We start from the raw sequence: 13996 nt of genomic DNA on the forward strand, positions 1-13996 counted from the left end.
CTATTAAACAAAAGGAACAAATGGAAAAAAATGTATTAAAGTAGCCATGATGTGGAGGTACTGGTGTTGGAATGAGGTGGACAAAGTCAGAAGTCACACAACACCAGGATATCATCCAACAGGTTTCTTTCAAAAGAGACTTCACTTCATCTGACGAAGGAGCAGCGCTCTGAAAGTTTATGATTTCAAATAAATTTGGACAATAATCTGGTGTTGTGTGGTTTCTGACATTGTATTAAAGTGTGATCTAGTCACAGACACCAAGAAGACAAATAACTACTCCATCACAAATCAGTTGTTGAGGTAAAACAGCCTATACTAGAAGGAATGTCAAATCTACTCCACAGGAAAATAGGGGAACCAGACTGTTTTGGCAAAAAGGTATTTATCTCAATGAACATCTTACTAATTTCAAGCTCTCTACAGGAGTGAACATCATTATGGCATCCGATAGTGTATCATGGTTGAGGAAACACTGCTTACATCATATAGCAGTCCAACTCCACGATGCAGAGTATGTAAAGTGCATAAAGATAAGTTGCAAACAAGTCTGCAAAACAAGAGGTTGCAGATCCTGGAGATCTTATATCTATTTCACAATCAAGAATTTTGAATCTTAAGCATGAATGACCTGAATCTTCTTCAAAAGGTGGAAGAAGGGAAACTAATTAAAGTCAAGAAGTCATTATTCAAGGAACACTCATAAAATCAGAGAATAACAAGACAATGTGATTTTTTGAGCAACCAATCAAGTGCCAACCAATGGATAATTTCAGACGACTTCCTAGACCCATGATGGAACCCAAACAGAATCTATTGATATTAGCTACATTAGCATAAACACGCTGTCCTCTCCTCTCAGTAAGAAGAAGCCTATCACTGTGAGATACGTTTAATGACATAGCAGTGTTTTTAAACCCTCAAATAAAGTCACTCAGATTACAATAAAGCTTGCTGAATAAACACTGAAACTTGATGTCAGACGATGAGAAGGTGAAAGTTCAAGCAGAACATTTTATTGCTGTATAATCCCAGGAAGAATTGTCAGTGTCAATGACAGAGATAATGCCAATAAATCCTGAGTCATACCACTGAAGAACCTGTTGGGTTCAGTAATTCTAAAGCATCCAAGTTAAGCTACATATTGAAGTATAGAGTCAATACACTTTGCACAGATTTATCAGCAGATTTGGATTTAAAAATCTACTAACTTAGATTGAAGTTATGATGCCATATGACTGCATGGAAGCACCACTGAGAAGGAACAATCAATGTCCCCAGCTTCAAAACACTGCCAAGGGGAAGTTACCTGGTCCATGGATCCAGGGCACTGCAAAAACAAGAAGGTACCCATTTCAGCAAGATCATCCTCTGAGATGGAAAGTCAAGAGACAAAAGACGCTGTAGATGTTGCAGTGGAGTGCCTGGCTGTCTCAGCAAGAGATTCTCAGCATAGGGAACCGGAAAGACAAAAGTACCCCAAGTTTAAAGGGACTCACAGAACACACATTGTCAAGGACAGAATCAAAGTCAACAGTTTCAACACAATGACGTAGCAATCTTCCTTCTCTAGTGAGAACATGTTCTAGCAGAACATGGAAACCTCCCAGCAGCCTGAACTTAGGAAATGAGAAACTTGAGGGATAGATGAGGTTGTGATAATGTCTCATGTTAATAATGTGGAAATGAGCTTGAGGGGAGATGCTGTATAAAGATGTAAGTTTCTGAAGGAGTTACTTCTATGTTGCATTATGTTAATATCACATGGACTCGGATGGGGGATCAGCTGTGCCTTCTGGTCCTAGAGTCTCCCATGAGGGGAAACAACCTCTCAGCATCGAACCTATCAAGCCCTTAAGAACCCCATTGGTTTCAATGAGGTCATCTCTCATTTTTCTCAAATCTGGAGAGCAGAATCCCAGCCTATTTAGCCTCTGCTCCTAAAACAATACCTCCATATCAGGGACTGTCCCAGTGAATCTTCTCTGAACTGACTTCAATGAAATAATATCTTTTGGGTGCTCATAGTATTCTAGGTGGGGTCTCACCAGCACCTTGTATAGTTGCAGTCAGATTTCTCTCCTCTTATACTCCAACTCCCTTGAAATAAAGGCCAATATTTATTCGCCTTCCTGGTTGCCTGCTGCACGAGTGCACTAGTTTTCTGTGTTTCATGCACAAATATCCCCAAATCCTGTTATGTTACAGCTTTCTACATTTTTCTGCATTTAGATAATACTCTGTTTTTTTTGTTCTCCCTTCCAAAATGAACAACTTCACATTTCTCACATTATATTCCATTTGCCAACTTGTTGCCCACTTACTTAACCTATCAATATCTCTCTGTAAACTATTTGTATTCCCCTCACACATCACCTTTCTGACACAATGATCATCTTACAACACAAAGCTGCACAGCCCCTGACATTTTCACAAAACCCAGACTGAGTCCTACAGCCTTATGCCTCCAGAACAGCAGATACAAAGGCATGGCACTAACAGTTACCCGTTACCTACACAATATCAACAGCAAACCAGTTAGCCTATCCATTCTACACTTTCCTATCTTCTGTGGAAGACAGGAAACATAAAATCAGAATTTCATATTCAAGTCAAAACTAATTGTAAACTTATTTAGGAGTAAGATAACGATCCAGAAACGACTCAGCAAAAAAAAACAAACTCCTGCAACCAATGCGTCTCATGAATTGCTTTTAAAAGAAGAGGCAGATTTGTTGATGTTAATTCAGTTGTTTTACTGTTCATCTGGTCAATACTCACCTGATATTGATTTTGCATTGAGCTTATGTGAAGCTATTCTCTTGACAGTGAAGAACAGGAAATTGTGATGTTGTTGATGTTAAAACAGTTTCCCTTGCAGTGAAACAAATTCTTCTTCATGGTTAGGAGAATTAACAGATCAGTCATTTCTATTCCTTAGTCAAAGAGTATTAAAAGAACCAGGCCCATCTCAAAATTTGTGTGTATTTGACACCTAACAGAGATAGAAATCGCATTTTGTTCAAGGTCTTGCATATCCATCACATCATTTGATCAACATCTGAGACAAGTTTTTGTCTAATCTACAAATCAAAAAAAAACTCATCTGCAGCTGGTTCTAGTTACTTTGTGGTTATAGAAAGGGGTAGTTGTCATCTTAGCTCAAGCAAATTTTGAAATACATTGACCCAGTTTATCTCTGATCTTTACAAATCGACATTACCGAAAGGTCTCAAATATTTGCCAAGTGCAACACGTGGCGTTGCAAACTGCTAAAAAAACATACCAGAAGCATGGAGAATATTACCGTGAGACTACAGGTGGATTACCATTTTCTGCTATTCTCTGTTGGTTTTCGATTATCCTAAAACAGGAGACTCAGGACAGTGCTGTAGAATGACAGAGGCAGTATCTATCACGTTGCCTCTTGAGAGATTGCAATGAATAACGAAACGCATTATGCCAACCTTCCTTCCTTTCTCGACCTTCCTATCCCAAGCAGAAAGTATCAGCCGCACATTCATACTCAAGGACCATTGAAGTCCATAGCAGTCTGTTATACTTGACCCATTATTTGATATCCCTTTCCTTTTCATGGCAATATATTTTACCTAGATATAAAAGATTGCTGATGACTTTTAATGTTAATGAAAAGGAATTTAATTCAACTGCGTTAATTACATTGTAGTGGCTCACGTAAAAACACAAAAGGTGTTATCAATACCTTCTTCTTGTGGCCTTCCTGGCATTTTCGGCACAGGTCGTCACCGTATCATTCAAAATAAATAAAGCAAACATAGATTTCAACAAAAGCAAAGGGCTGCAGACACTAGTAATCTGACAGAAAAACAAGAAGTGCTAGAGAAACTCAACAGGTCTGGAAACATCTGAGGACAGAGAGAAAAACAAAGTTTTGAGTCGAATGACCCTCCTTTGGAACTGAAGGGAACTGCAAAATGATGGTTTTTATCTCATTGACAAAAGGAGAGGGGAATCAGAGGATATCAGTGCCCAAAGCGTTAGGAGAAAGGAATACTGTTGATAGTAAAGGAAAGTTTGAGATGTAAAATAGGCATAAATGATGGGTAAGAATTGCAAAAATAAGCCAACCTTGTTCAGAGTGAATTCTTACATGAAGTCAGGGAATTATTGGGGGTGGGGGAGATTTGTAAGCACAATGAAGGAGTGAGGTCATTCTCTGAATTTGTTGAACTCAATGTTCAGTCCTGAGGCTGTAAATTACCCAAACAGAAAATGAAGTGCTGTTCCTTCAGCCTGCATGAGGCTTTGCTGGAACATAAAGCAGGCCCAAGATGGGAGCAAGGAACTGGAAGTTGGGGGTATGCTTACAAACAGAGCAGGGGTGTTTCTCACAGTGGGCACTCAACATGTTTCATCTCGCCAATGTAGAGGGGAACCACATTGCAAGCAGTGATTAGAGCAGACCAGACTTGCTGCTTCACCTGTTTGGAGTCTTGGACAATGAGCAGAGACGAAGCTAAAAAAAAGGCCAAATATTGCATCTTCTGCAATTGCACAGACAATTGGATTTCAATCATTTGCAATTGTCAGCTAACCTTCCTTTAGAGGCATTAGACTTAAAGACTACATCTCATGGAAGGTATTGTTGGTCTTATATCACCCAGTATTCATGCAAAGGATTGAACATTCCACTATTTTGGGTCACATAAGATCTCATAACTATATTCAAACGAAACTTGTCCAAATGTGTTGCAAAATCGACTCTATAAGGGAGTGAACCTTTGATGTTTTATGCAACTATTGAGCAGTGGTACATTTTGATTATAGTCATTTGGATCAGGAGGTTCAGCTACAAAGATGAATCTATAGAATATAGTTAAAAATCCACTTTGCTGGTATCATTCACACTGTTCAATTGTTTACACCAAGGTCTGGCCTATGTGAATCACGGATGATGGATTTAAGTCAAACTGCACAAATGTTAATGATGGGGCTGGATTCGGATTGGACAGATGATGAAGGTAATGAAGAATTATATTGTATTGCTTGACTATTTATGGAGAGAGGAGAATCAATTGAACTAGATAGCAATCAATGCTTTCATTTGTGAGGAGACACATTTGTGTACATTGTACTCCATCAGTGCTCACAACATAACCTTTTGCATGTCAGTGTCAGATTTACAGTCCTGTACCAGTTATTCATCGTCTAATATTTCCCCAATTGTCTTCACACCATGACTCGCTGTATAACCTGTAAGACATTTCTGCTTTGTATTTTATCTTTAATGTTCCACTGAGTTAACCAATTTATGCTAATTTAAAGGCATTTATGTGCATGGAATTTGATCTCAGATTTTATCTCAGAACAAGGTGTTCAGGCAATGACATTGGGTTCAGTTTAGATTGTCTTTCCACAGGTGAAAGGATGAAATTGTAATTCATTTCTCCAAACAAACTATGCTACTGTGCACCGTGCACCAGCAACAGATTAGCAATAGCCATTGAAATAAATAATGACAGCCATCAGGCTAATTTCAACAGAGCTGATAAGGGAGTAGCGATTATATTTTTTCAATTAATTAATGATGAGTAGACTTTAATACCTTAACTGCGTGATAGTTCCAATGAATCTGACAGTTCCATTGAGTTTATCCATATTTTACACCTATTCACCTCCACTTTTAACAACCTAAAAGGGAATTTTCCTTTTCCCAGAGAGCAATGTACCTTTCCCAAATATGATTTTACTTTCCAAAGCTGCCCCTGGACCTATTTAAAAGGTTACCCTAACTTTCCAAAAGGATATCCTAACCCTTCAAACAGCTCCTGATTGTATGCGAAGCCCACAATTCATGATTTGGACATCTGACAATTGAAAGTTGAATCTGACTGATAACAACTGCACCTTTAACATGTGCAGCTTTCCCCATGAGCAATGGAAGTGCAAATTATAAGCCCCCTTCCCCCACCAGCTGAAATGTTGCTGGGTTTAGGGACATGATTTCCCGAATTGAAGATTTAACACCATTTCAGCAAAGCTGGAGACTCCCTTCTTTGTCATAAACATTCCGGGTGAGAATGTAACATATTTGAGGCAAATAAAGAGCCAGGATGGAGAGAACAAAAGAGAAAGTCCATGGGAGGGAGGAAGAGATTAAGTAAAGAAAAGGATGTTGTTGTAAGGTAAAAGGGGGTAGTCATGGGACAAGTAATAATGCAAAGGCTAAGTCGACAATGTTGCAGCTGCATAGGACATTAGTTAGGCCACTGTTGGAATATTGTGTGCAATTCTGGTCTCCTTCCTATAGGAAAGGGTTCAGAAACGATTTAGAAGGATGTTGCCAGGGTTGGAGGATTTGAGCTACAGGGAGAGGCTGAACAGGCTGGGGCTGTTTTCCATGAGGGGCATGGATAGAGTAAATAGACAAAGCTTTTTCCCTGGGATCGGGGAGTCCAGAACTAGAGGGGCATAGGTTTAGGGTGAGAGGGGAAAGATATAAAAGCGACCTAAGGGGCAATTTTTTCACACAGAGGTGGTATGTGTATGGAATGAGCTGCCAGAGGAAGTGGTGGAGGCTGGTACAATTACAACATTTAAGAGGCATTTGGATGGGTATATGAATAGGAAGGGTTTGGAGGGATATGGGCCGGGTGCTGGCAGGTGGAACTAGATTGGGTTGGGATATCTGGTCGGCATGGATGGGTTGGACCTGGTCTGTTTCCATGCTGTACATCACTATGACTGGAGGTGCTGTGAATGGCCACAGCAGAATCATTGGCCGCAGTTGTGTGAAAAAAGGAAGCATTTTTAACTTGTCTATTTCTGAAAAACATGAATGACCAGGAACATTGGGCTGACTGTAACATTCCTGGAAAGAGCTGTGAGTTGGGCATGAGCCATTCCAATGGTAGCAGTATGGGGAGGCAATGGCATAGTGGTATTATTGCTAGATTGTCAAACCCAAAGACTCTTATCCTAGCTTGGAACCTGGGTTCAAATCCCCCCATGGCAGGTAGTGGGATTTGAATTCAATAGATACCTTGAATTAAGAGCTGAGAAATATGGAGCAGGGGAGCCAACATTTTGGGCATAAGCCCTTCATCAGGAACGTAGGGGGTTGAGGTGGTGCAGGTCAGGCAGCATCCCAGGAGCAGGAAAATCGATGTTTCAGGCAAAAGCCCTTCACCAGGAATCACCTGCTGTGCTTTTCCAGCACCACTCTAATCTAGACTCTGGTTTCCAGCATCTGGAGTCCTCACTTTTGCCATGTGGGGGGGTTGGCCAAGGGGATAAATGGGAGGTGGGTGGGACTAGGGGGTAAGGTAGCTGGGAATGCGATTGATGGTGATAGGGTGGAGCAGATAGGTGGGAAAGAAGATTGAAAGGTAGGACAGTTCAAGAGGGTGGTGCTCGTTGGATCTAGGATAAGGTGGAGGGGGGGGGTGGGAGATCAGGAAACTGGCAAAATCCCCATAAATCCCATTTGGTTGGAGACACCCACTGTGGAAGGTGCAAATTTGGTAGTGGAGGCAGTCTAGGACTTGCATGTCCTTGGTGTGGAGTGGGAGGGAGAGTTGAAATGTTTGGCCACAGGTTGATTTGTGTGTGTGTGTGTTTGTGTGTGTCCCAGAGCTGTTCTCTGAAATGGTCTGCGAGTTGGCATCCTGTCTCTTGACGTGGAGGATAGCACATCGAGAGCAATGCACACAGTAGATGGCATGCGTGGCAGTGCAGGAGAATCTCTCCGGATGTGGAAGGATCCTTTGGGGCCTTGTATGGAGATGTGGGCACAGGTTTTACACCTTTTGTGGTGGCAAGGTACCAGGAATGGAGGGTGAGTTGGTGGAGGGGTGCGTGGAGCTAACGAGGGAGTCGCAGAGGGAATTGTCTCTGCGGAATGCTGAAAGGGATGGGAAGGGAAATATATCTCTGGTGATGGGGTCTGATCGGAGGTGGCATAAATGGTGGCGGATGATGCGTTGTATACGAAGGTTGGTAGGGTGGAAAGTGAGGACCGGGGGTGAGTAGTTCTGTCCTTGTTGCGGTTGGAGGGGTGGGGTTGAAGGAGGCATGGAAAGTGGAGGAGATGTGCGGGAGGGCATTGTTGAGGGGAAATTGCGGTTCTTGAAACAGGAGGCTATCTGGGATGTCCTGGAGTGGAATTGGTCCTTCAGGGAACAGACATGGCTGAAGCAGAGGAATTGAGAGTAAGGGATAGCATTTTTAAAGGAGGCAGGATGGGAGGTGCAGCAGTCCAGGAGGGAGTCGCTGGGTTTGTAGTCGATGCCCGTGTTGAGTTGGTCACCAGAAATGGAGATGGAGAGGTGGTATAAGGGGATGGAGGTATCTGAGATGGTCCAGGTGACAGATTTTCCTGTGCATCCAAACACCTCATCCACGGTGTCCATTGCCCTCAGTGTGGATTCCTCTACATTGTGGGGAGACAGGACGCCAACTTGCAGAATGTTTCAGTGAACATCTCCGGGACTTCTGCACCAACCAACCCTACCACCCTGTGGTCAAATACTTCAACACCCTCTCTCACTCTGCCGAGGATATGCATCACCAAATCCTAGCCACCTGACACCCGGAGGAAGAACATCTTATCTTGCACTTTGTGTCCCTCCAACCACACGGGATCAATGTGGATTTCACCAGTTTCCTCATCTCCCCTCCCCCCCCACCTTATACCAGATCCAACCCTCCAACTCAGCACCGCCCTCTTGAGCTGCCCTACCTTTCCATCTTCCTTCCAACCTATCCGCTCCACCCTCCATTCCAACCTACCACCATCACTTCCCCCACCTTCATCTACCTATCTCCTTCCCAACTACCTTCCTCCCAGCTCCAACCTACCTCCCTCTCACATTCTTGATGAAAAATTTATGCTCAAAACATCGATTCTCCCGCTCCTCGGATGTTGCCTGACCTGCTGTGCTTTTCTAGCATCATACTTTTCGACTCTGATCTCCAACATCTGCAGTCCTCACTCTCTCCCATCTAAAATTAAGAGTTTAGTGATGACCATGAATCCATTGTTGATTGCTGGGAAATCCCATCTGGTTCAATAATACCCTATAGGGAAGGAAACAGACATCCTGACCTAGTCTGGCCTACATGTGACTCCAGACCCACAGCGATGTGGTTGACACTTAACTATCCTCTGGGTAATTAGGGATGGACAATAAATGCTGGCCTACCCATCATCCCATGAATTAAAAAAACATGTATGGTAAGGAGTCAGTTGCTTTCCTCGCTCCTTGCCAGCTCCTCTTACAGTCGTGTACCCCAATTAGATCAGCGGTGATGGGGGAAGGGGAGGGAATATTGAGGAAGACATTTTGAACCCTAGGCCAAGTGATACGTTTAAGTGGGCAGTGAAGGGAAATTCTTGCCACCCTTGTAATCTACCAGCTGGGAGGCCAGTGATCTGGGTAGGCTGCCTCATATACCTTTGGTGGTCTTACTGCAGGAGGAGGAGGCGGGGTTGTGCTGCGGAAGGTTGGAGTCCAGCTGATTATGCACCTTGGCCTTCTGCCCTCCCCAGAGAACCAGGCCTCTGTCGGAAAGGCAGCACCCACCGACCACTCTAACCAGAACCTCAGCCGTGTCACTGGCAGGCCTGGGTAAGGCTGAGCTGTCAGCCATCCAGTTATGGGCAGCTGCTCTCGGAGACAGGTTCTTCAAAATCCCAGGAATCCCAACATTCGGGAGTGAAGGATCTCAGTGGGAGTTATTCCCTCCCAGCTTCCCGGAAATCACAGCAGTGTAGTCCTCACTGACTGGTGGACAGGATCAATCCCTGCAACCATGGAATTCAACCCATTAACTCTGTTTTCCCATTCAGGGATACTGCCCAACCTGCTGAGCAATTCCAACATTTTCTCTTTAAGTTTCTTCAGATCTTCACCACACACATTGCTTAGTTTTTCTTTGTATTAATTTAGGATTACTCTACCAAGGGGACAGCATTGTCACAATGGGTCAAATGGCCTGGTTCTGTGCTCTGAACCTCAACCTCTTCATCTCAAACTGCTGCCATGACATTGACCGCCCTAAGCTGTCCACCCCCCTCCCCCACTCCAACCTCTCACTCTCACAATGCACAGCCCTCCACTCCCTCCACTCCAACTCCAACTTCACCATCAAACCAGTGGACAAGGGGAGCGCTGTGGTAGTTTGGCGCATTGGCCTCTACACCGCTGAAGCCAGGCACCAACTCACAGACACCTCCTCCCATTGTCCCCTCAACCATGACCTCACCTCCCAAAACTAAACCATCATCTCCCAGACCATCTACAACCTCATCACCTCAGGGGTATCCCAAAACTAAACCATCATCTCCCAGACCATCCACAACCTCATCACCTCAGGGGTATCCCATTCACAGCCTCCAACCTCATAATCCAGGAACCCTGCACCACCCAGTTCTACTACATTCCTGATGAAGGGCTTATGCCTGAAACATTGATTCTCCTGCTCCCTGGATGCTGCCTGACCTGCTGTGTTTTTCCACCCTTTTCGACTCTTTGCTCTGAACCCCTATGCTTTCAACAAGTGCTAAGGAAAGACTTCAGTACTGCGTACAGTCACTGATAATATCATTGAAAATTACTTCGGCTAACTTTTTCCATTTCGATGCAAATTGAGGTTAACAGAAAATGAGTGTTGATCTTTAGATTCTGAATGCTAGTGCTGATTTTATTCTGAGAATGAAATATCAGAATTCTTGACACCCAAATGACACAAAGCAAGCTTCAATGAGAGACGTCAATTTTCCAAAATGGAAACATTGAGTTCACATCTCTCTGAGACTCATGTCAGCCACACAGCTACATGGCTGCCTTGATGGTTACAAATAAAAAATCAATTATCGGTTTAGTGGAATTTAAAAGAAAATCTTTATATATCATGGAACCTACCTGCTGCCTTGATCATGTTTCTCTTCTTCCTTCACTGATTTCTCGAGGGAATCTCTCTCACCCCACAGTAGCATCTAGACATAGCACTGGAAAGATCATAATTTAATTAAACACGTTTAATGTATTTTAAGGAATTTTGTGATCGGGAGAAAAGTAATTTAATGGACCATCTATGCTTCAATTTGTTTTGTGAGGTATTTTTATGCTTAAGCTTTTGGGTTCAGCAGGAACTGAATGGATTGACCCTAACTGCACACAGTTAAAATTTCTGAATTGCATGTAAATATGGTTCGGCCACTGTTGGAATATTGCGTGCAATTCTGGTCTCCTTCCTATTGGAAAGATGTTGCGAAACTTGAAAGGGTTCAGAAAAGATTTACAAGGATGTTGCCAGGGTTGGAGGATTTGAGCTATAGGGAGACGCTGAACAGGCTGGGGCTGTTTTCCCTGGAGCGTCAGAGGCTGAAGGGTGACCTTACAGAGGTTTATAAAATCATGAGGGGCATGGATAGGATAAACAGACAAAGTCTTTGGAGGTGGGGGAGTCCAGAACTAGAGGGCATAGTTTAAGGGTGAGAAGGGAAAGGTAAAAAAGACACCTAAGGACAACTTTTTCACGCAGAGGGTGGTGTATATGGAATGGGCTGCCAGAGGATGTGGTGGAGGCTGGTACAATTGCAACATTTAAAAGGCATCTGGATGGGTACATGAATAGGAAGGGCTTGGAGGGATGTGGGCCAAGTGCTGGCAGGTGGGACTAGATTGGGTTGGGTTATCTGGTCGGCATGGACGGGTTGGACTGAAGGGTCTGTTTCTGTGCTGTACATCTCTATGACTCTATATACATAATCAAGAGTAAGGTATGTAGATTCCTTTATCTTTGTATTGATGATTTCACACTTTGAGTGTAAATGTGTGCGTGTGTGTGTTTGTGTATGTGTGTGTGCACGCACGCGCATGTGCGTGTGTGTTTATTTGCTGTTTATTCATTGGAGGTGGGCATCGCTGGCAAGGCTAGTATTTAGTGCCAATCCTTAACTGTCCTTGAGAATGAGAAGGCCTTCTTGAATCACTGCAGTGTATCTGATGAAGGTACACTCACCATCTTATTAGGAAGGGAGTTTCAAGTTCTTAACCCAGGGAGAAGATAGTTTCAAGTCAGGATGGTGTGCAGCTTAGAGGGGAACCTGGTTCTCCCATGCACCTGCTGTCATTATCTATCCAGTTGGTCGGAGTTGGCTGTTTGAAAGCTGCTGTTGCAGGTGAGTTGCTACCATGCATCTTTTAGGTGGTACACACAGCTGCAATGTGCATCAGTGTTGGAGGGACAGAATGTTTAAGGCAATGATTACTGTACAAATCAGGTGAGGTGCTTTGTCCTTGATGGTTGCAAGACACATGAGTGCTGTTGGATTTGCACACATCAATACAATTGGGGAATATTCCACCACACTCCTCAGTTATGCCTTGTAGATGCTGGACAGACTTTGGTGAGTCCAGAATAGCCAAAGAGTTCCCAGTCTCTGGTCTGTTCATGCAGCCACGATATTTACATGGCTGGTTCCATTGAGCTCCTGGATGTTAATGATGGGGGCTCAGCTGTGTCAAGGGGAGATGATTAGATTGCACTTCCTTGCAGCTAGTTGTTGCATGGTACTGGCGTAGAGCGAATGTTACTTGTCAGCTATCAGCTTCGAGAGTGTGGTCTTAGAAAAGCACCTGATAAAGGGCCTATGCCCAAAACTTTGATTCTCCTGCTCCTCAGATGCTGCCTGACTGACTGTGCTCTTCCAGTGCCACTCTCTCGATTCTGATCTTCAGCATCTGCAGTCCTAACTTCCTCCTTGTCAGCTATCAGTCCAAACTTGTACTCGTCCAGGTCCTTTCCAACAGAGATCATTGGAAACCAAGCCAAAGCAGGAACTCTGGCTGATAGTTATGGCTCTCCACGAAGCAATGAGTCAATTGTGCAAAGCTTTTCTTTCTTCTGGAGATTGTTTAGATGCATGAATGGTACTAGCAATCAGGAATAAGCATGAAGGTTATTTGCGCAATGTATCATCTTCTTTCATCCCATAATCAGTGGCGCATGAAGAACTTGCTTTCAAAATGGTGCCATTGCTAATTCTTCCTGGAATGGGTCTCTAGCCTGTAGCCAGACAACATAGTGAGGGACCCTACTCCACTTCAAGCATGGCTGATCAGGAGACTCTTTCTTACTGCTTGCCATAGATGGATTGGAAAGGTATCATATATATCATCCACACACATACATATATATGTGTGTGTGTGTGTGTGTGTGTGTGTGTGCATATATATTCTTGATGAAGAACTTATGCCTGAAACTTTGATTCTCCTGCTCCTTGGATGTTACCTGACCTGCTGTGCTTTTCCAGCACCACTCTCTCAACTCTGATTCCAAGTATCTGCAGTCCTCACTCTCCCCTATGTGTAGAAATGATGTCTCATGAACTTGATTGAGTTTTTTGAAGAAGTAACAAAAAGGATTAATGAGGCAGAGCAGTGGACGTGATCTATATGGATTTTGGTAAGGCGTTCGATAAGGTTCCCCATGGGAGACTGGTTAGCAAGGTTAGATCTCATGGAATACAGGGAGAACTAGCCATTTGGATACAGAATTGGCTCAAAGGTAGAAGCTAGATAGTGGTGATAGAGGGTTGGTTTCAGACTGGAGCCCTGTGACCAGTAGAGTGCCACAAAGATCAGTGCTAGGTTCACTACTTTTCATCATTTATAAAAATGATTTGGTTGTGACCTTGGGAGGTACAGTTAGTAAGTTTGCAGATGACACCAAAATTGGAGGTGTAGTGGACAGCAAAGAAGGTTGGTTACCTCATATTAAAACAGGATCTTGATCAGATGGGCCAATGGGCTGAGAAGTGGCAGATGGAGTTTAATTCAGATAAATGCAAGGTGCTGCATTTTGGGAAAGCAAATCTTAGCAGGACTTATACACTTAGTGGTAAGGTCCTAGGGAGTGTTGCTGAACAAAGAGACCTTGGAGTGCGGGCTCATAACACCTTGAAAGTGGAATCGCAGGTAGATAGGATAGTGAAGAAGGCGTTTGG

The 13996-nt window shown here is 43.5% G+C and overlaps 1 protein-coding gene across 1 annotated transcript in view; it reads left to right on the forward strand.

The window, feature by feature from the left end:
• Window positions 1-4941: 4941 nt before the first annotated feature.
• Window positions 4942-13996, forward strand: part of prkcq (protein kinase C, theta) — a 228246-nt gene continuing 219191 nt past the window's right edge. Inside the window, exon 1 of the mRNA XM_072563006.1 lies at window positions 4942-5003. Within this exon, the coding sequence (XP_072419107.1) occupies window positions 4961-5003 (43 nt within the window). The 5' untranslated portion in view covers window positions 4942-4960. The remainder of the gene's footprint in view (window positions 5004-13996) is intronic.

This window comes from Chiloscyllium punctatum, chromosome 44, assembly GCF_047496795.1.
Source record: "Chiloscyllium punctatum isolate Juve2018m chromosome 44, sChiPun1.3, whole genome shotgun sequence".
Lineage (NCBI taxonomy): Eukaryota > Metazoa > Chordata > Chondrichthyes > Orectolobiformes > Hemiscylliidae > Chiloscyllium > Chiloscyllium punctatum.